The sequence below is a fragment of the Thunnus maccoyii genome, chromosome 14 (genome assembly GCF_910596095.1).
Source record: "Thunnus maccoyii chromosome 14, fThuMac1.1, whole genome shotgun sequence".
Lineage (NCBI taxonomy): Eukaryota > Metazoa > Chordata > Actinopteri > Scombriformes > Scombridae > Thunnus > Thunnus maccoyii.
In genome coordinates, this window is record NC_056546.1 from 10432841 (window position 1) to 10456565 (window position 23725).

Below are 23725 nucleotides of genomic sequence, written 5' to 3' on the forward strand. Positions count from 1 at the left end.
TAGTAAACAATTGTTATAGATATAGATTTGTAGTTAATGGGCCAAAACACACAAAACTAAAGTTATGCCCTTTAAAGAAATTGCTTTCTTGCCAAGAGTTATGTGAGAAGATCTAAACCACTACTGAGCTAGGAAGTGATGAGCTTAAATGATTTAGCTTAAAGACTGAAAATTAATCTGACTCTGTCCAAAATACACCTAACAGCACCTCTATAACACACTAATTAACAAGGTGTGTTTGTTTATTCTGCACACAAACAGCGTGTGCTGTGTCAATTTTTTGGCAAACAACATCTGACTTCCCAGAGTCATCACTGTGAGGTTACCAGGCAACCACAAATGTGCTGTAAGGATGGATAAACTTCTGTTTGTTAAGAAACAGCTCTGGATTTTTTAACTTTTGAAGAGCACTAAGCTAGCTGTTTCCCCCCTGCATCCAGTCTTTATGCTAAGCTAAGCTATATCTCCTCTTGGCTCCAGCCTTGTACTTTCACATGAGAGTAGTAATCATTTTACATAATCTAACTCTCAATAAGAAAGCAACGTGCATTTCCCAACACGTCAAACTATTTCTTTAAAAACACATTAAATGGGAAACACAGCACTACTGTATCACATTACACTGTAAGTGACACTACTGCAGTCCACAGCAGACTGGTAAAGTCATTAGCTACAGTAGCTGTCATGAGACACTCTGCGCAGTATAAATACAGATCTAAATCTATTCCAACATAGTAAAAGCAACATGCTGTAATATATGTGCATGTATTTGATTTATAAATATCACAAAATTATATTTAACAACATATGATGGATCTGATATTGGCGGGGGAAAAATTCCAGTAAGCCAGTTCTTCCTTTGAGGAAAAACGCTTAGTAAAAAGAGACTGTACTGTAATGCGGCCACATACTGTATATGAGAGAAACAGGAGTGGAAATGAATAAGATGAGAACAAGCTCTGACACTATATTATACCGAGAAAAAAAAAAAAGAGAATATTTAGTGTAATTACACTACGGGAAACATTTCTGTTTCTCTTCCATAACAAGCATGATAAATTACTAGTCATAGAGATCAAAAATATGAGATCAAAATCTCAGAAATGACGCATAAGACATGAAACTCATTAGTTGCAGTTCAAGCAGCTGCTCCACTGGGTGAATTGCTGTTGCAATGTTAGATTGATATGATTGAATTTCAAACCAGAAAAATAAAAAGGATGATCTACTGCTGCATATCTGCTTTTATTGAAGAGAATTTCTGTAGCGGCTTTGCGAGTTGGGAATAAAACTAGCCGTAATTTGAGAGCTGCTGACAGTTAAAAGCAGATCTACGCTGGCTAATTAAAAACCAAATCTGACTCATGTAAACTGTGTCATTTACATTTAACCAAGCTTAAAAATATTCACACTGCCCACAAGCTGTGACAAGATCTTTCAGGTAAGTGAAGCTCATTTCTCTGTCACAGACGAGTAGGAAAAAGCTGAAAACCATTACTCTCATGCTCTCTGTCACCCGCTGTAGTCCTTAAATCACTCACTCGGCTCAAATTTGCTGTTGTCAACATTTCCACATTATCTGCTCGGCCAAGGAATTTACTGGATCCCCCCGCTGCTTTTGTGGGGTTGGCGAGAAAATGGTGAGGCATGTAACCCAGAGCCAATGTCACTTTCATATTTGATGTTTTTTTTTTTAACACAAGTGGTAACACCAAATCAAGTCCAAAATCTTTAAAAATAGGCAGTAAGTTTGACATGGGTGAAGAAAAGAGTGTGAGAAAATAAGAAAAGAGGGAGAGAGGAGAAGGTTCTTGTTTGGTATTCTCACTCCATCCTCCAGTCTCTCTTCTCCGTGCACTGTATTGATCTCTGAGGTTGCCTTGTTTCCATTTAGCCTCTTCTCACAATATATAACACATCTCTGATTCATCCGCCTCCTCTCTCTCTCTCTCACTTCTCAATGAGGGGACATGACACTGAGAGGGGGCCATATAAGCAACAGCAGGCGCCCGATCTGGCTATTGGTTTCATGTTATTGAAACCTGACCAAATAAAGAGGGAACAGCATCTGTCAATGACACCAAATGGAAATGATGCGTGGGGGGTCACATTTTCACTAGAGACAACCTTGTGTTTCCTATAAAGAGAAAATTACATAAAACAAAGAAATAAATTCATTAAATCTGAATGATTCATAGCTTGTCCAATCTGTGAATGACTACACTATCTTGGATAAAACAAAATGTGCTAGAACATTTCGTTAACTGCAAGCTACTCTGTGCTGTAAACAAAATCATATTAATCATGCAGAGGATTGCAGCATCAATAAATCACTATATTGGAGTAAAACAAAGCAAACCGATCTTGCAGTGTGTCACATTCAGCTTATTTTGTTCAAAGGGTATAAGTGGAATAATTTTTTAAAAATGTATTTAAAGGAGCTGGATAGAGTAACATGCTGTGTTTGCAAATGACTCAGTGGCCGTCCATCATCAACATCACATCAGTCACAGACACTGACTCGCCTTTCCCCTGCTCATGACATCAGCTGCAAGCTGTGCCCTCACACATAAACACACACGATATACACAACACATATTCAGCCCTTTAAAGGGACACTCCAACAAAAATATATCTTTTGAGTATTAACGGGGGCTTCCTGTGGGTTAAAGCTGCACTAATCAATGTCAATCATATTAGTTAAGGATTAATGACAACGTGTAATGTGAAAAACATTGCTTATTGTGATGAAACTACCGAGAATCATCACCAGACTCTTCAGTTCAACTCAGCAGGGGGTTTAGCGTCTTTCAGCTCCTTGTTTTGATTTCACAGCCTGCAAAATCTCTGATGAACCCACTGTACACTATCAGCCCAGAACCATCTGGCAGACAAGTTAGCAACTAGCTGGTGAACATAGTCGAACATTTAGCAGTTAAAGAGTCAGATATTTCTGTCAGGAGCTGGTGGAGATCTAAATAGAGCTAAAAGGATGTGTAAATAGGCACACATTTACTGACACATTCATCATATCAACATCATCTAGTGAAAATATGTCAATGTGTTTGCAAGTTGTTCCGCTGCTCCCAAGCTGCTGAAAAAATCTATTTGAACAAAACTAACAAAATGAGTTATTGAACTTTTTGATTGCAATTTGCTTGAAATTAGAGCTTTTCTTTAGTCTTTTATGATAATAAACTGAATATCTTTGGGTTGTGGACTGTTGTTTGGGACAAAACAAAACAGTAGAGGTTGGGCTTTGGGAAATACACCATTTTCTGACATTTTATAGACCAAACAACAGATTGATTAATCAAGAAAATAAAAAACAGATAAATCAATGATGAAAATAATCATTAGTTGCAGCCCCACTTGAAATCATTCATTTAAACAACTTTATTTTGTAAAATAATAACAATTTACCACTATTGTAACTCATGACGCTCACAGTAAATTCCAATGATAAGTTCTCAGGGCGGACAGAAAGTATCAAAGTGTCCATAGAAAATTCTTGGCATCGTAATCCACTTCTTGGCTCTCCTTTTGTAAACTCACCAAGTTTTAACACACAACTCTGTCAAACATGTCTGTGTTGAGTTTGCTGTTTTGTTTATTGATAAGTACTGTAACTGTTTAAGTGGCAAACCCAGAAGCAAGTAAACTGAAATAGAATTTCAAACCAACAAACAAACCGGAGGCATGTTTATCAGGCTGACCATTGCACGGACCTTGAAAACTGACACAGAAGCAGCGTATTTTGCTTTATTGTGGTACAAATATGTGGTGAATCAATTAGACTCATTGAAAATTCAAGCTGATCACATGTGCCGTGCTCCACGAAGGACAAACTTTTGTATTTGAAGCTGAAAAGAGTATGGAGTGGAGTATGACCTTAAGAGATATCAAGCTTTTACATTCATAGGCCATGTCTACGTGCTAATTCTTCTAAGAGAATCATATTCTCACAAAAGGGCACTAACACCCAGAGGAAATGTTCTATTGAAACTGTACAGAGGGCAGAGAGAGAGAGAGAGCAACACACAGTGTGTGTGTGTCAGAGAGTAATACATAGAAAGAGAGAGAAAGAGAGCCCTCCATGCATGCTGGCTCCTGTTCTTAATTATAGTAAAGCACTAAAGTGGCTCATTCATTTCAGCAGGGTGGGGCAGTGGCCTGTGACAAAGAAAAAAAAAGAAACATTTATATAATTTTCACCTCAATTTATTCAAGTGTGCAGCACAAGGATTGAGGACACACAGCTATGCATACAAAAACAAGCACGCGCACACACACACACACACTTACACACTCACACGAACTGTACACACACACACACACACACATATACACATACACACACACATACACATATAAACACGGAGAAATTTCAACTTCCCTCAGCTTAATTCCATCCCAGATGTTCTTGCGGTTGACAGAGGAGAAAAAAAAAAAAAAAAAATGGCCATACCACATTTTCAAAAACACACACCCATATTAAATGTTTTCAGTTAAAGAGAGAAGAGAAGAGAAGAGAAGAGAAGAGAAGAGAAGAGAAGAGAAGAGAAGAGAAGAGAAGAGAAGAGAAGAGAAGAGAAGAGAAGAAACAACAAGCACTTTCCTCTAGTTGATTTATGTGATTCTATTACATTAAACATTCTTTCCCCTGAGCAGGCTCAGCTCCCTAGCAACCATCGCTCGCAGCCCTAATGTGTCTGGCGCGGGGCCAGGGAAAGCTGCCTGCCTTATTGATTGCCAGATTGAAAAGTTTGCATTTAATAGGTCCTGTAATACATGAAGGAATTATTCAGAGGGGCTCCTTGTCAAAAACCCAAATTGGTTCTTTTGACTATCAAAAAACAATGGGGGCCTCATAACAAATGAGCTATCAGAAAGCTCCTAAGGGCCCCTTTCATGCCCAAGATGAAATTATACGTAGCTACGGCTTCTCAGAATTATCAGTCATGAGGAAGGAAAGTTGAAACCGTGATTACTACAAGGTTATAGGCCGTGTTGTTGGAAAAGATGAGAAGTTTGTGCCCGTGTTGATCTCCTTTTGTGTAGTGATGGATTGGCCCTAAACACTGCTTGCCGTCTGGTCCCCGGTTGCATCCTTTCTAATGAAAGACAACTGCTGGGTTTTTGGGGGTCAATCCACTTATGGCGCAGTCAATTCTGAGAGTAAAAACAAGCTGCTGTGCAAGAACACAAAATGTGCAAATACCACAGGGAGTAAATTTAATCAACTATCTTTGGTAGCAGAATTTCAGCTGCCTTTTGTGACTAAACAAACAAGTGAACAGAGAGTAGGAGAGACTCCCTCTCCATGTATCTTTCCCTCTCCTTAAACGAGCCTAAAAGCTTTTACACCCAGGTGATGATACTCTATCTGCTATGACGGCCACTCTCATTTGTCACGCAGCTCTGTCCGACACAAACTCAATTGAGCAGCTGTGATCAGAGATCTCAGAGGTTGTCACCGACAGAGAGCGAAAAGAGAGGGATACACAGAGAGTCTCCTCGGCTCAGCCTGCAGCAGACAACGTTTTCAACCTTAACATATCCTCCTTCTGCTGAATGAAATGGATGACATGTTTGGCTTTAAATGTATCTTTAATGGGACAGCAAGTTCCCATTTGAGTGGGTTCCGCGGGAAGGTTAGAGCAACAGAGGGAGAGAAAAAAAAAACCCCATCTTATCGGGAGATTGGGAATTGGGTCAGGCAAGGAATTACATGCCATTCTAGATCAAAGTTGCTGTGTGTATTTCCTCAAAGAAGTGCCCCTCATTATCAACTCAGACTTATTTCTCAGGGCGTATACTGTGTAAAAGGAAACATGATTTAATATGTTTTTGGTAAAAGAATGAAGAAAAAAAAGAGCAGGAGGGAGAAAAGAATAATACTAGAGGCTATTTGGGACAGGCATGTTTCCCAATGGTAAAACTGTAATGAGAAAGAGCAGGGTGGGGAGGGGGGGGGGGGTGTTTGTTGGAGATGTTTGGGGGGTTGTCATTCAGCAAGGCTCCATTGTGAATTCCTGTCATTATATAAGAACCTCTCTTTCTCTCTCACTCTCTCCCTCTATCATCAGATCTGTACGGAGGAGGAAGGCTTTAAATAAACAGCCTGTAGAGTTAAGCCAACTGGAACCCTTTTCAATAATTACATCCAGCACAATACTCAATTTACATTGCATTTATTTAGCTGGAGGACTTGACAATGTGGCAAAGAAAAGAGTAACATTAGCAGCGGATGATAACAACTAGAGCGGTGCGCTTCCCAAGGGGAGACGTTTTAGTCTGTGGCTTAGAGGGAGACTTTATAGATAGCAATATGTCATTAAAAACCAGTGCCATCTGTTCAGATTTCTTGTTTACGTGCTGTCATGGATATAAAGCATATTTAAGATACAAAAGCAAATCCCAGAAATGCAAACTGTGGGATTTTCCCGTGCATACTTTGCTGTGCAATTAGTTGTGATTACACATTCTAACAGCACCACAAAAAAGGAATAAAACAACTACTAACAATTGTTTTCTCTCCACAAGCCCCTAATGATCTGCTTTTGAAGTTCTCCAGCTCGGTCCTGCACATACTGCTTTCATAAGACTTGCTGTGTTATTCATGTGACAGACGCAGTATCTGGCTAAACAAGCAGGTAATTTCTGATAAACTGCGACCAGCTTGGCTTTAAACTCATTCATTCCAGATTACAGCTCACGACCTCTGATGTGGCAAACCTCTGCTTACCAACAGAGCTATAATCGCTGTAATGCAGCACATACAGCGTTTGTAGCTGCTTGTCTCTCATTGCACAGAAATGATAAGAACTTCAGTGGAGAATATCTACTTGCTGCGATAACAAGTTTATGTTCACTGGTCACTGATGCCAAAAAAAGCGCTTTTTATCCCTCTGTAATGTGGCTGTGTTTTTCACAACGAGCAAGTGAAATATGAGTTGCACATGACAGTGGGGGAATTTTTTGTTATATTTTGGTTAGTCTGTTGTACATTTGATCTCATAAAACCCACTCAAGAACTGTTATGTATTTTGTATACAGTGGGATAATACAGTGATAAGTGGCGTGAAATGAAAACAACATGATTCATAGCACTTTTTTGGCAAAGGCATCTATTGCAAGTTTTATTGATGGCTGGCAACATGTGTGGGTCATTAGACAGAGGCTATAAATGATCAAAGATGCTATTGGAATTGATTTGCTCCTCATGAAAGCAGAATACTGAAATATCAGGCCAGTTTATTGTAGTTGCTATATTAGTTTATTTGGCTATATCTGTGTGCAGTCTCCATCTACTCAGCTGTTCATTCTCACCTTCAATAACTATCTCTTTCAAGATAAATTTAAGTTACACCTACACTGCACTAAGTGATTCTGTGACTAGGCTTTTGTTAACTTTAGATATTACCCTCTAATGTGTCAAATGAAACAGCAGCTTTCCCTGAGTTATGGCTGAAGGGAAAATCAAGGAAAAAACAAGACTGGCTGAATGCCTCTCATTTTGCCAAGTGGTCCTCAGGCCAGTACATAACAAGGAAATGGACTGACAGATTGAGAAAGAGGACAGAGAGGCATCAATGATCTATTGTTTGCAGCCAAGGCGCTCCTTCCAACTCCTCTGGCAGTCAATATATCAAAGAAACCAAAATATATTACACCATCTGCACCAGGATATTTTACAAATACAGATTACGTCATTTGTATTTCTTTGGCTTAATAAAAGCATTAAGAGCAGTTATGTATCCAAGCAAGTATGTGTGAACATGAAGTTAGCACGCACACACGTATGTATGCCTGCACACACACACACACACACACACACACACACACACACACACACACACACACACACACACACACACACACGCTGCTTCCACCAAAGGTCTGGAATCTATCACAGCCCCCTTTGCAATACCTTTCAATGCAGGAAAAATGCATTACCTCTGTGCTGTGAAATGAACACTATGTTATTCCTACAAGGTTAGAAGTCTATCATCCATACTGTGTACTACAGTATATATCCTGCAGCCTGGCTCAGTGACCCTCTTGCATCAGTTCTGCCTTACAGATTATGACAGATATTAAGTGGATGTTGAGAAGCTGATCTGCAATCAGCGGCGGGAGCTATTTTTATCTTGGCACAGGTCTGACTGAAAGTGTTTTTCCAACACTGCAACGCTAAGGTAGAATTAAATGGGTATTTAATGTGAGAGTACATTTGTTCGCACACCCTCTCATACTGTAGAAGTCAAGTTATTATTATCATTGTGCTCAGTTCAGTCTTATTAAATCATGTAACCACAAAGCTTGAAAACAGCCAGCCAAGGTTTTAGTGTCTGGTGTTATTGATGCGATAGAACTGGTTCTTTTATACTCATATTAAATTTGAAACTCCCAATAAACTGATGCAATGCATGCTTTGGTTTGTACATCAGAATAAACTGTAAAGATAATTGCAACAGAAGATCCCCGTGCGACCGGTCAACTTTTGAAACGTATCTCCACATCTGTAGACCCACTTGTCCAAGATAAGGATTTCATTTGAATCTTGTTCATGTGTGTTTATCATGAATAGTTCAGTAAAAGTAGAAATACTGCGATGTAAAAATGATCTATTACTAGTAAATGTCCTGCACTGAAAGTGTCAAGAATTATATATTAAAATGTACTTTAAGTATCAAAAGCAAAAGTACTCATGAGCCTACTCAGTACTCATAATGGCTCCTGTGTGTATTATGCTATTAAATCTAATTATTCACTAATTAGTGAAAATTATTATCTAATTCACTTATAAGTAGCATTTCACAGTTGTAGCTGGTTGAAGTGATGCTAATTTAAACAATTTGATATACACATGGGTAGTTTAATCATATTTTATAAACTCATCCTATGTTTTGTAGGTAAAATATTAATTTGCAGTGTAACTAGAGACTAAAACTGTCACGTAAATGTAGTGGAGTAAAGAGTACAATATTTCCCTCTGAATTCTAGTGGAGTAGAAGTATAAAGTAGCACAAAATGGAAATAGTCAAGTGCAAATAACTTTGATTTGAAAGTACATTCCACCACTGTGCGTAAACCTTTCACAATACTTTGTCCCCCCTGCGTGTTTATCTTTGACTTGCAAGTCCGTTTTATACGCACAACAGGGCCTCCAGAAGAGGACAGTTTTACATGCATTCATAAAGCAGATGGACTGGCATGCTCATAAAATATGCAGAGTTATTAATTGTACAATCTGTGATGCCTCCAATGCCTACTGAGCAGCACAAAATCATCCATATCTATCTATCTGAGGGCAGAATGTGAAACCGTCGAGCAGAAAGGAACATATTAGGGAGAGACGTACAAAAAGGAATTCTGCCATGAAATATTAATGTTGCTGTAATACTTGAAATGAGTGTCATTTTGACAAAGACGAATATAGAAAATCTCCCCAGAAAGACTGGTTAGGTAACACTTAAGAATGAGTCAGAGTGTAACTGGAACAGGCAGGCAATTTGTTTAAGAAAGGAAAGCAAATGTTCCTAAATCAACACACAATCTCAGATAAAAACCCTTTGATCCATTTGACCTTAAAGCTTTCCATAAAATGTGAATAATATAAAAAAAATGTTATATATATATTAAATAAACCTATCAGGAAATCTGTGTTAGAGGCAGACAAGTGTATTATGAAAGAACCTCACTCTCTTTCTGTCTACTTAAGATGCCTGGCCGAGGTCACATCAATAGCGTCTCTGTTGTTCCAGACCTGACTAATGGAGAGAAGAGAGACACAACTGTTGTTTCAGACCTCGCTAATGGAGAGACGGAGCTCTTCATTTCCTCTGAGGCCATTCTCATTGTTTAACCATCCACCAGCCTTCAGCCCCCCCCCCCCCCCCCCTCCCTCCCTCGCACTAGTCGAAAAAACACATTATGTGACATTCCCGAAATAAAATAACACAAATTATTAATGAATATAGCTATCAGAAGGAGCTGAATTTGATTATGATGCGAGCCATAACAGGATAAGGTTCGGGTGTTGGGTGGTCTCTCTCTCTCTCTCTCTCTCTCTGTCTCTCTCTCTCTCTCTCTCTCTCTCTCTCTCTCTCTCTATGTCTATCTTTCTCTCTCCTTCTCCCATTCAAATTCGAGGCATGCTCAAACATCTAATAGATTTTTCCACCCCGGCACACAATTTACTGCTTACAGATTTAGAATTCTCTGGCTTCCGGCCAGGCCACAGTCAGAAGGGAATTAATGATATGAGCACATCAGTGAGGAAAAACAGCTTGTGATTCTCTCTCCTACAGGTCTGAGCATAATGAAGAAGATACTGCCATAACCCCCCTCCTAACACCACCACCACCAGCACCAAAAAAAAAAAAAAGAAAACAGACCAGAGAAGGAGAGAAAGTGGGGAGGGGGGGGGGGATGAGAGAGGCACATAATCAATACAAACACTCCATTAAATTACTTCAGAAGGGATTTTTGCACAGTTTCTAGAATTAGTTCTGCGGAAAAAAAAAAAGCAGAAGGGGAAGCAAATATGTTTGAGGGGCGGAAAGCAAACAAGTGCAAATGATACAATCTGCTAGATATTCTGAATGGAGGAGTACAGTGCAGTGTGTCTCACATAAAAAGCATGGCATTCTTTCTCTGTCGGAGTCACAACATACCATTACTCTTGTAACACCGCGACACGTTCTCTTTATCTTTTCCAAGAAACCGCTCACTCCTTCCCACGTTGCAGTCGAAACATAAAACATTTTAGCGTGTGATAGTGACTCAAAGTCCCTAATATTGTTCTGTACTGTCACAGAGACAAATCAAGCATGAGAGGACAGCATCTGTCTGTTTCCTTATCACCAGTTCCTACCCGCATAAACATTCTGTGACGCTCCCAACAGTGTCTGAAAGGGGACAGAATCTACCCTCTACATCAAATTGAAATGTTCCAACTGAAATATTGTCGGGATATCAACTCGGGTATATGTGCCAAGTCTGGCATACAGATCAGATGTTGCATCAGAGGGAAATACAGTGGTTTCATCCCCGAGCGGGAGAGGCTGTAAAAAATCTTGAAATGTAGTGATATCACTCATATGCCTCACTGGCCTACTGTGTCTTCATCTAGCTGTGATCACATGAAGTCATGTATTGGTGTGTCACAATTTCATGCTACACACTAATTCTAATGCTTGAGAAAGTTACTTCTCTGTTTTTGGACTTTCTCTGTTGTTTGGAAATGTACACACAGCACTCTGAGCCTGACTTGTATGAATTTGTGGTGTCTTGTGGGCCTATGCGTACGACACAATAATAAAAATGTAATTATTTCGTTCATTCATTCATTCGTTCTAAGTAGGTTTTGAGTATAAAGTCACTATTCATACTAAAAAACACTTGATTTTTACTATTATCCCACAATATAGCTGCTCACAGATGGAAAAAAATGTAATCTAATTGCAGATGGTGTTTAAACAACTTCAAGAACACCTCAGAAAAAAACAACAACTATGAAATCTTTTGAAAAACATTTCGCTTCCTCTTTGTGAGGTTAAACTGGCAGTGTGTCTGGCGTCTGAGAGCGCAGGTATTATATCATTTCCTGTTAGTATAAACAGAGAAGTATGTTTCTTACTAACTCCAAAAATAGCGTACAACTATATACTACATACTGGAATTGAGACATGGCTTATAAAGCTACATTTTGCAGCTCAGATAGTAGATTGGCCATTTATCGTAGGGTTGCTCCCCGACACGGCTCCTCCTGTTGACACATGAAAATGTCCTTGAGCAAGACACTGCACCCAAAATTACTCATGACGTACATGTACGGAAAAAAAACTGGAAGTCCCTTTAGACAAAAGCACCTGCCAAATGAATGTACAGTAATGTACTTAACCTAAAATATGTAGTAGTGAAGGTCAGTTATAATGAATTATAGGGGAAACAATTCTATAATGTCATTATTTCTATTATTTCTATTTCATACAACTCACGGCAAATTCAAATCTATCATGTCAAATGACGACAGTAGACATTGATGGAGATACTGGATGGGAAACATCAATCAAAGCACGCCATTTTCTTTTTATACAGTGAAGAGCTGCATGATGAACATTTCCATCCTTGAATAATAATAGCTAACCTTCATTACCATCAATATTCCATTAAAACGCCCATGTTTTCTGATACTGAGTCCATCATGCAACCTTCAGTTTAGTGTGATTCACTGTATAAATTTGGGGGGGGGAGGGGTCAAACTGCAGAATTACAACAGCTTTAATATGCAGTGCTGCAGGAAGCATCTAATATATTACACAAATATTTGTCAGAGAAATAAATAAACCCAGTCTTTTTATAATCTAATGATTTCATTTATTTCCTTCTCAAAAGGTGTTACGTTACAAAAATAGCGTAAAAAGTCAAGGGGAGGGTTGAATGCTTTTGCAGTCTGCTGTATATTTTTTTGCATGTGTATGGTTACTCTTTCCTGTCTGAATGTTTTCTCAGAGGGCCCTGATCCTCACAAGGCTGAAGGATGAACCAGCTCCAGATGATACTGTAGGTGAGGGCAGGAGTCAGGAACACTGACCTTGTATAATCCTCTGCATCATCTCAAACTCACAATCTGCTCACTGGCTTCCTCGCTGAAGCCATGAATTGAAGAAAGACAAGACAGAAAACCTATTGAGCTATTTTGTGACCAGGAGCCATCCTTTGTGAGTTTTTTTTTCATGTTTTATTATTGTCTTTCTACAGCTTTTTGTTTCTCCCGGCACAAGCCAACAAACTGTATCAGCAGTTACAGCTCTCCAACGCTCGGCCTCCTAGTATATGACCAGAAACCAATTTCGGCAGGCAGCGATGAAAAAAAAAAAAAAAAAAGAATCAGGCCAGTTCTCTGGGGAGAGATAGAGGGGCAGAATGTAAACTTCCCTGGCAAGCCATCCCCGGTGGATTGAACTGTAAAAAGAAGCTCACTCGAATACAAGATAAACTAAGTGGACAGTTTGCATAACCTGATTAAGTGAATTACATTACAGATTATGTAAGGACTGCAAAATACAAGACATCACTCTCCATGCATTTGTAGCAATATGTTATCTTTGTACTCTTGCCTTGGAGATTGTGGGAGACATATGTAATCAAAAAAAAATGTTTCAACACAGGTTGTTCAATGTCCTTTGTGTTATATGTGGACCACAAGAAGATTGCGAAGTTCTTAGCTAATGGGGATCCTTTCAAAAAATAAATAAACGAAACATACTTAAACGAGTAGTTTGGGAAATATGTGTTTGCTTTCTTGCCAAGAGTTAGATGGAAAGACTGATACCACTGTGGTGTCTGTAAATATGAAGCTAGCGCTAACAGCCATTTAGCTTAGCTTAGCTTCGCGCAAATATTGGAGAAACAGTTAGCCTGAATCTGTGGCAGCCTTACATTGATGTCAAGAGGACTTTACTACATTATCCCCCAGTAAAACCACAAAATGTTGTTTTTTTTATGGATTAAACAGACAAGATTCAACGTGTTAATTAGTTAGATATGCTTGCAAGTGGATTTTGAATCTACGGACACAGCCAGGCTAGCTGCTTCGCCTCGTTTCCAGCCTTTGTGCTAAGCTAAGCTAACCGGCTGGTGGCTGTAGCTTCATATTTATCATACCATATTTCTCAAAAAATATTCTTTTAACATAATGATGCCAGTTGTTTCTTTAACTAAATCAATTTATCTATAGTTTTAAAGGACTATAAGAAGTGTTGCATCATTCTTGAGCCCCTTGTATGGATGCCGAGTCAGCCACACTTTTGAACACTGCATTTCAAAGCCTGGCAAAAGCTGGAATTTGAATTATGATCATACCAATCATCTCTCTGCCTCACAGGTTTTAGAGTCACAGCTGTCGATGCGGCAGGACAGCAGCGAAGGTCACTTGTTTCTCAAATTAATTACTTTACTTTGTGCAGGCATCTTTGGTTTCAGTCTTTTTGTGTCTCTGAGGAGAGAAAAGAGCTTTGTTCCCTCACCAAACCGTAACGCCTCATAATGCAGAGCAAGAATAATAAAATTTTGATTCTATTTGAGACACGTTTGCCTCTTACAGTTTTTTATACGTTGCCTGTGAGACACAAATACATAACAGTGCAGTTAATTCACATTGGCAGCATGCCAGGAAAAGTTAGGATATGCACTCAGGAAAAAAAAAAAGAACAGTTTCCCTCGATAACAATGGCACACATTATTGCTCTTTAGCTCACAATGGTTTTCTGTGGAGCTTGTGGTATTCCTGCAGTATCCTGTTATGGGGAACAATCCAATTCCTCTGACATAGTTACAGATCAGCCTGAGAATAACAATCAGTAAATACATCATTCGAGTGATACAGCAAGCACTCACTTCTGGCTATTCTGTTTATGAATACAACCCGAAAAAGAGCGTACAACTGTATCATAAAAAAGTCAGCTTAGTCAATGAGCGAACATTTTACACAGAATTACGGACATTCAACCACAGGACGCTTTAAGGGTACATTTATATCTGATCTGCTGCTGCTGTGGCATGAATATTTCATTTTGGTAGTCAGCAGCATTGCACTGGCATATTTCATATTTATATGCAAACCCTTGCTCAGAGTAACATGCATTGCCTTGATGAATAAGAGATCTCTCTCACTCTCTCCCAAACTCTCTGCCCCTCTCATATTGTTAGACTGTCAACAACTGACACACGCCAAAGATGTAGCGAACAAACAAACAAATGGATAAGTGAGTGCGCATCACTGATTGTCGGTGTGTAGTATTTGTGCATGTGTCCATCTGTGTGTGTGTGTGTGTTTGTGTCAAAGTGTGTGCGTGTGTGTCTCTCTGGTGCCCTGCCAGAGTCTGAGCCGGTTCTGCTGAGTGGGCAGATTCTCTGGCGGAGTGTCCCATTGGAGTGACAAGTGCATTTAGAAACAGCCTGATGGAGTCATTAACGGCAGCTCTGCTCATTAGCAACACGTGCACACACACATGCACACACGCATTCACACACGCCAACCCCTCAGTAACAATGGCGTCATTCTTGAGTTATTACACTGGCAACAGATAAATCTATAAAATCTGGTGGATACAGCATATTTATAGAAAGCCATGATATGGAATATAATATCATTTAAGAAGCCGGCTGACACGTCTATTTAAGAAAGCAAGCAGTCACACACACTCACACAAGAGCAAAATCAAACCATATTGATTACTGGAATAACAACAAAGAAACCACTATTGATCTTCTTGTCTTTTTTGTGTATGCGATTCAAGCAATGTCGTGTAATCAAGGGCATTACAGCCTCACACAGAAACACACAACCGCTTCCCTTCCTGGAAGATTACACAGTACACGAGTCATCAATAAACCAACCTTTTCTACAGAAAAAAAGACTCATGTTTTTAAGACTATGGTGGTTTCACTTCCACATAGGTGTAAACTGTTACTAGAAAAGTGAATTATAGAGGACCATTTCAAGGAATGAAGCTAGAATTCTGGCTTAAATCAACAGGATACATACTTAAAACCTGACAAGACGTACTGTAATTGTGATGGTATTTTTAGCATGTTTGCTAAGCTACATTATACCATTATAATCAGCATTAGGCATTACATCACAGCCATGAGAGAGAGAGGCAAATAAGTGGGAAACAGCTTCAAAGAGAACATTATGTTCTTTCTGATTATTAGGCTCAAATGCCAGAGTTTCCTATTTGCATCGGATGAGTCATCCGCAGAGACATCCAGCTTTATGTTGGGGCTGATTCATGGTTAATGCTGTAGTGAGACCCCCAGAGCCTGGTGCAGGAATCAAACATTCACTGCCACTTAATAGCACCGTGTACATGATGAATCCGCCAGACAACCACCCAGACACACATAGCAATGATCCTTAAAGCTGCCGAGATACACAGCCAATTATGATCTGAACTGATGGATAAGAAGGTGTCAGAGGTGCTGTGGACGGCAGTTTGATGTGACTCAATTATTTAAAGACATTACCAGATGAATGATGTGATTTTTTTTTTTTGCAGAGTTGCCTTTGTTGTTTTCTGGAAACAGAGCTGTTACTCTAGGATGGTAATGCGTTAGCAAACACGCTGCCATTACCTCTAGCCTGCCTCTATTAGTGTAATTCTCAGCTCATTATATCGGGAGGAATTCCAACTACATACTGATAAATTACTCCAGTCAAGACAACACTTGTTAAACCAACCAAAGGACAATAAACATAAGCTGATTTATGGTAGGGACAGGACACAAATACATAAACATTTAACAGCGCAACGCAGAGAATTTAGAAACACTGCAGTAACCTTTAAGAATGAAGAAATGCCTTATAAAAAAAGACTAAAAGAAATTGCTGCTCACCTAACTGTGCCCTTTCCCTCTGGACATCCTTGAAGTTGAGTCCGCTGGTTAGGGTGCTCTCTCTGTAGCGGTGGAGGGCCTCCCGCCTCCCGTTGGTCCCCAGCTCCAGGAGAACAGAGGCTTTGAGAGGCTCGGCCTTCAGACCGTGGGCCCATCCTGAGAAGTCTGGTACCGTCCACTTCACCAGGTCCTCCAGTCGCACAATCACCTTCTCAGACACTGCAATTACCTCGTGCTGAAAGGAGGCAGAATCCCCATTTCAATCAGAAGTACATAAACTGAGTTACGTAAATGCAACTATGACAAGGTCATGGACCATTTACCTTTGCCACAATCTTATGATTCGTTTTGAAACTGTTTAGTTACAGAGACTCATAAAAATGCATTAAAAAACAGCACATCTGCACGTAAGCATAATCAGGAGCAATGTCTGTATTAAAATCATGTAAAATCACAACCAGTACAGGAAACAGGACAAACAACAGAGCGTCCTTATTTATCAACTAAATTGGTATGTGCGTCAAGTAGCATTATGGCTGTGGATGCACATTAATGTAAGTAAATTAATGGCACCATGAATATGGATGATGTGGATGATTGCGGAATTGAATTTATGCCAGCAGTTAAATCAATGTCAATGAGGACGTGGATGTTTTAGACATTTTGATTAGCATTTAGGAAGTCGGGCTTCTGATATTCACCATGAACGCTTAGATTTTATGCTTTTAAATCACAAGTCACACTCAGCCACTATGATTATACCTTCAAAGTGTCGAGGAATAGAAGCAATGCGATTTGTTACAGCGGGGATGTAATGAATGAACAGGAGAAAGCTGTGAGCTAGTGGTCTTTGACACACAATGAAACTAATGTGACACTGTCAGGAAAGTATAATTGTAAATCTATAGCAGCGATGTGCATGGCTGATACTGAGGTAAGCTGAATATAGCTGTGGTGGTCTTGTGTACAGAGTCTGTTGAGCTGGCTTATTTAATAAGATCTGCTCTCTCTCCAGTATGTGCCTCAACTTTTTTTTTCCTTAAGGTTGATTCAAACCTTCTTTAATAACTCTTATACTCAAAGAATTACAAGTCCAATGGAGAGCGAAGGAAGCGGAGATGCTTAAATGTGTTTCCATTTGAAGGGCTAATGGCTGAAGTGCTTGTTACCAACAGAGTGGAGTGGTGTGCTAGAAGATGGCTATTACAGAAACAGGGAAATCTGGAGGACAGATGTGTACGGCCAGAAACGCAGACACTCAGAGTAGGTCTCTGATGTCTGTCTGTCTCCTTGGTTATCTCCAATTTACCGGGCATCTGTCTGCCTGTACACATTTCCCCTCCGAGAGCCTGTACATTAAAATAACACTCATTTACTCCATATTGACGTATATGTGTGTATGTAGGGGTGATATAATAAAAGATACATCTATACAATCTAATAAAAACAACTCCGCAGTAAATCTTTCCTTTGTGAAGCTTAAAATGTCAAGCTTTTGTCTTTTTTTGTCATTTTAAGCCGCTTTATTCATGTTATAATAGAATATTTCAGAGCATTCCTGCTATTTTGTCATGATATTCTAAAAACAAACACATGAACACACAACTTTTCAGCTTTTTAAATTCGTTCTGAGTGCTCTGTCTATACAATTACCCATATTCAGTTCTCACATCATCTGCAACTACAGGCATATCAAATCCCAACCAGTTGGAGACAGTATTTCCTTATAAAGGAAAAGCCTGCGAGGGATAGCTTGATATAGCTGTGCCTCCCTCACTAAGTAGAAACATCAAACATGGGTTTTCGGTCTTCTTATAATGAGCTGTCTTCAGCTGTCAAGTGGTGGCGGGTGGTTGTAACCGGCTTTCCATGCAATGAAAAACTGACTGCTGTTTCTGCCTTCAGAAAAAACAGGCCATTTGAATAATGTAGAGCAACAGTAAATAGCATTCAGCCTGCAGCCAAAAACCACAATGTACTTTATCTCTTCAAAATTAGCTACTGTACTTTGATGCGATCAACTGACAGCACATAGAGAAACAAAACCAAGAAATATTTCAGTCGAGTCCATTTGAAACAAAATATAACGCGCTAAATGTTCTGCTGCTGATGTGTGTATCAAACAGCAATGCTTCAAGTCATTCAATAGCACACCAGAGCGTACACACAGCGACAGCAAACCTTAAAAACACACAATCATTCCTGCTATATCAATCAAGTGAATGACATGGTGCCGTGTGTAAGTGTCAACAGATCCTGTTTGGGGACTTGTTCGGCTTGAGAGCAAAACACAACAGGTGAGAGCAATTCAGCAGCTGTCAACACAGTCCAGAATATAATCAGTCTATGAACGGAGCCGCAGTTCTAAAAACAGGCTACATCCATTAGCTTTGCCACATACAGTTTTTTTCTTTCTTTCTTTTTTTAACTTTACCAGCCAACTTTACACCGGCTGAAGTCTGTGGGTTCCTGTGTGATGCAGCGCATACAGTCAGGAAACTGAAAGCTGGCTTGTGGTTTGCATAACTCATGAAATTTGATTGAGAAATGTTTATGAAAATACTGTAGAATTAAGAAATGTGCTGTTTTTCCATGTAAGAGGTTCTTGAAAACAAGCCAACCCAGTCAGTTATTGAGAAACGCTCACAACAACAGCGGCGCACACAACGAGCCTGATCTGCCAGTATAACATAAAAAAACAATTATCTCTGAGAGAGAAAGAGACTAAGCTAGGGCTGCAACTAATGATTATTTTCATGATTGACTCTGAATCTGTTGATTAATCTTCTGTCTATAAAGTGTCATAAAATAGTGAAAATAACCACAAGATGTTTTTAAATTGCTTCTCTTTGTCTAACCAACAGTCCAAAAATGTTCATTTCATGATCAGATAAAACATGGAAAGCAGCAAATACTCAAAGTGGAGAAGTTGGAACAAGAACATATTTGACATTTTTATGGAGCTGAAATGATTTGTTGAATAAACGATTAGTCAATTGCATGAAAATTTATCATCAGCTATTTTGATATTGAGAAATCATCTGAGCAATAGTCCAAAAAGTGAGTGTTTGCTGGTTTTCTTAGTCCATTATAACAGAAAATTGAACATCTTTGAGTTTTAGACTGTTGGTTGGACAAAACAAGAAATTTGAAGACATCAGCTTAAGCTTTGGGAAGCTGTGACTGTGGCATTTTTAACTATTTTCTCATATTTTATAGATCAACTAATTAATAGGGGAAATAATCTGCAGATTAAGTGATAATCAAAATAATTATTAATTGCAGCCCTACATTTTTGCTTGATAAATTACTTAAAGGATTAATCTATTATAAAAATAGTTGTTGATTAATATTCTGCCAAATCAAGTGAGCAACTAATTGTTCCAGCACTAGACAAAACTTTGCAAAGATCAATCACTCCATTCACCAGCATCGCATTCTTCTTCACACTACTTGGATTTTCGGTTTCAAAGACGTGCTTTTGAAACTTGGGGCCTTGCTCTTCTGTAAATGCCGCCCATCCACACTGTGCTGTCATTTCCAGTTAGGCTGTTGATAGTTTAGCAAAGCGGCAGACACAGCCAGCAGGCCACTTGATAATATAGGTCAGAGGACTGCAAGCCCACAGCCAAGAGGTGACACTCCACATCAGCAACATACCAAACAACCTTGTGTCATTTTAGTAACACTTCCTACACAGATGCATTAAGAGCATTTATACACTCTAAATCCTGCACCGAATGTCTTAATGTGTTACCATAACTTTACCTCCGGTGTGTCAATAAATGCATATACTATCTAACTGCTCGTTTTATGATTGAATTAAAATGCAAAGTAACACATTAACAGCTGAATGTTACATTCTGTCTCCATTCTTCTATCAATAATTCATGTTATTACTGCAGCAGCATATCGCCACAAACATTACTGAGTGAATTTATTGCTCTGACTGCACATAATGGAGTGAAAGTGGAAAAAAACAGACTTCTGCTGTGAAACTGTAGATAACTCTGTTCCAGCAACCCATGACTCCGACAATCTCATTGAAATTAAACTCGCTAAAATCCATATCATTCAATTTATATGGATGCGGCGGTTTACTGGTGGCAAAACAGCACATAAGGGACATTCCCGATTCTATATTCGGTGATCCAATTAGAAACAATGCACCCTGAAATATTCCATATCACTCCGAACAATTCCCTGCGAGAATCCACGCAACTGTGCGTGAACGGCGAGGAAGACATTCCTGACTGTCAGCGTTCTGCAGCGGAGCGTCTCATCGCTCGGACAGGACTTTCAGCTTGAGAGTCAAGGGGTGCACACTTCCCAGTGGGTGGGTGTCTTTCTATACTGTGGGTGTACACACACACACACACACACACACACACACACAGTGCTCCTGTCATGCTGGGAAGGTTTCAGCCTGCTGCCTCCGAGAGGTCAGCGCTGGAATTCCTAAGGCCAAAGGAGATTAGTAATTGAGTAATGGACATGGTGACATGGACAATGAGGAGACAGAGAGGGAGAGAAGCAGAGAGAGAGAACGAGGGTATGAAACACAATATGAGTTCATTATCTATCTCCCCTCCCCATGACTGACCTTGGCTTCAGTGTCCCAAAACAAACTTATCTGGGAATTAAAAAGGAGCTCTGGGGAGTAAGCCAGGGACAATTGAATTAGAATATGTTTTTTTTTTGGAGGCTGCCTCAAGACTAGAAAGAGTTCAAGGTACAACATTTAAAAGGTGAGAGTTATTGTACATAATGTTCTGCCACTTAATGCATGCAGTTTATTCATATGCATAAAAGTTGCTGTAATATCTGCGGGGTGCTGAACTCATCTTTTATTCACTGATTCCATTAAGAGATTGCTCTTACATGAGCCGGCGTGATATATGAACTTTGCATTCTTTCACAGATATAATGACGGAGAAAAATAGCGAGATAACAGGAGTTTTCAAAGCCCTTTCTGAAAGTGGGTGAGGCATCCATCATGTAAGGTGACACCACAAAAACGCTGCGTCAGCTCGCTTGAATCACTGCAGCTTTGTATTTTAGCAAATGCACACACACAGACACACACGCACACACACAGACAAAAAGACTAAATGTATGATAATTCCACATGCTCCATCTAAGAAACCGCAGTTATGAATGAACAACATTGGCTGTATTAAGCAAGAGCTTCTCATCTGTGGCTGCATTCTCCTTAAGGTTATAATAACGATCCACTGTAGCTGGGGGCACTGGAGTCATGCATCAAGGCAAATGTTTGCCTGTTCAAGTGGTTAGTCAATGACAAAGTGGAAAAACCGAGGTAAAGAGCACCAAAAGTCTCATGTGTGTTGACAAACCAGGCACTGCTGTAACATATCATTACTTAGGCTGCAAAGACACAAAACAGTTGGGTGAAAAGAATCAGAAGATTGTGAAGGACGGGAATGACAACTCCTAAACCAATGGGAAATGTTAGTGGGGGTTTTTATAGCCTTTGAAGTCCAGGGTATTCCATTTTAAAGGTTTTAAATTACACTATCCTAAAAAGCTGGTAATAATTTACATGCTATTTCAGCAATGGTGAGGAATTCACTGGAGGGCAGTGTTCAGAGTTAATGACTTGTTCTGCGGCAGGAGGAGGCACACATGCGCGCACGCCACACATGCACACAACCCCCCCCCCATACCCCCCCCACCCCATCCACCCCTCTAAATTCCTGCCTGCCATTGTTGTGTGAATGGAGAGATTTGGTATAATAAGATTTGGAGATTTGGTATATAAGACAAGGGAGCAGTATGGATGTTCTAAAAAAGATCACTGTAAAAATGTGCCATATCACATTTACACTCAAGTCATTCAGCAGAACGACCTTATCCATCAAAATGCTGCTCGCATATCTAAGCCACTTACACTTAACTCAACTAGCATCCCAGATGCCTGAATTACCCATTCAGGGTTTTTCCCTTAGGAAAAATCAAAGAAGCAGCAAATGAATACAATCTAATTTCCCTACAAGCTGGCTTTCCAAGCACTGAAACACATGCATGGACTACTGCCATGTACTGAAGAAATGGCTCTGGACGCATGCCAAAGTGTTTTCCACAGCAATCAATACAGGCCTACTGCTGCAGTCCCCAGCCTGTCAGTGTGTGTGTGTGTGTGTGTGTGTGTGTGTGTGTATGTATGTGTGTGTGTGTGCGTGCCAAAGCCTTGTCAGCTAGAGGGACAGAATAGAGGAGAAGAGAGGTCAGATGAAATCAGAGGTGATGATAATAGCACATTAATATAACATGATCCAGAAATATTCTCTGCGGTTGTGAATTCCCATTAAGAGTGCCTTGCTGTATTTGCAGTAAAGTGGGATATATAGTATAAGATAAGCATAAGCAATTAACCGCCTGAAGCGAAGTGTATACAATAAGTGGGTGTTGTGTGCGGTGAGCGGTTATCTACAACAGCTCTCTCCTGAAATGGGGGAGTCCAAAAACAGAACGTATTACAGCAGTATCAGCAGGAGGAGCGGGCCATTTGGAGTGAGAAGAAATAATGTGTCACTCAATGAGTTTTAAAACACATGTGACTGTTTAGTCGGTGGCAGTTTGCAGGCAGACAAATAGAGCAGAGGCCCCAATAGAGGGTTTGTCATAATGGGTGAGCAACTCGACACAAAGCCTGTTTAAAGAGCAAGCAGAGCTCAACTGGTGGGGGTAAACACTGCTTGTCAGGCTGAGATACAATGAAAAATAGAGCTTCCTCCACATATGGACTTAATAATTAACTCAGAATAAATAGATTAATACATTTTTTCTGTTTCTGTTTATCAGCTATTAAGCAAACACAGACACCATGACTTACGTTTATTCAATGAATCATTATTTTTATTTCCAGCCATAGCTGACTGGATTTAAAACTGGCTCAGTTTAAAAGAAATTGACCTCCAGCCCTGTGACAGAAGAATAACAAGCACAGTAGGTCATGGGTTGGTTCCTCTTGTCACTGCACAGCACAGCACAAAACACAGCGCAGGAGAGGATGAGAGCAAACAAATACCTGAGAAATAACCAGGAAATTACATCATACCTCAGCGCTGAGAACACAAGTGAATCAGTAATCCAATTCTGGTGAGCTAGTTCAATAAAGGCTGTTTTGATGTCTTGAAAGAGTCGTTGCCTTTTGGTATTTGGGGGATATTGGCTTCAAGCTTAAGATAATAGCAATCTACAAGATATGTAGCGCGATCTCACAGAGAAAGGGAGCAACAAGGAACCAGCTGTTTACATGTCAAATGTCAGACACTGTTTCTGTTTTATGTTG

At 39.7% G+C, this 23725-nt stretch overlaps 1 protein-coding gene across 1 annotated transcript in view; it reads right to left on the bottom strand.

Moving 5' to 3' along the window:
* Positions 1–23725, bottom strand: part of LOC121912092 (AT-rich interactive domain-containing protein 5B-like) — a 76537-nt gene that overhangs the window by 49832 nt on the left and 2980 nt on the right. The window contains exon 3 of the mRNA XM_042434169.1: positions 16411–16645. Within this exon, the coding sequence (XP_042290103.1) occupies positions 16411–16645 (235 nt within the window). The remainder of the gene's footprint in view (positions 1–16410; positions 16646–23725) is intronic.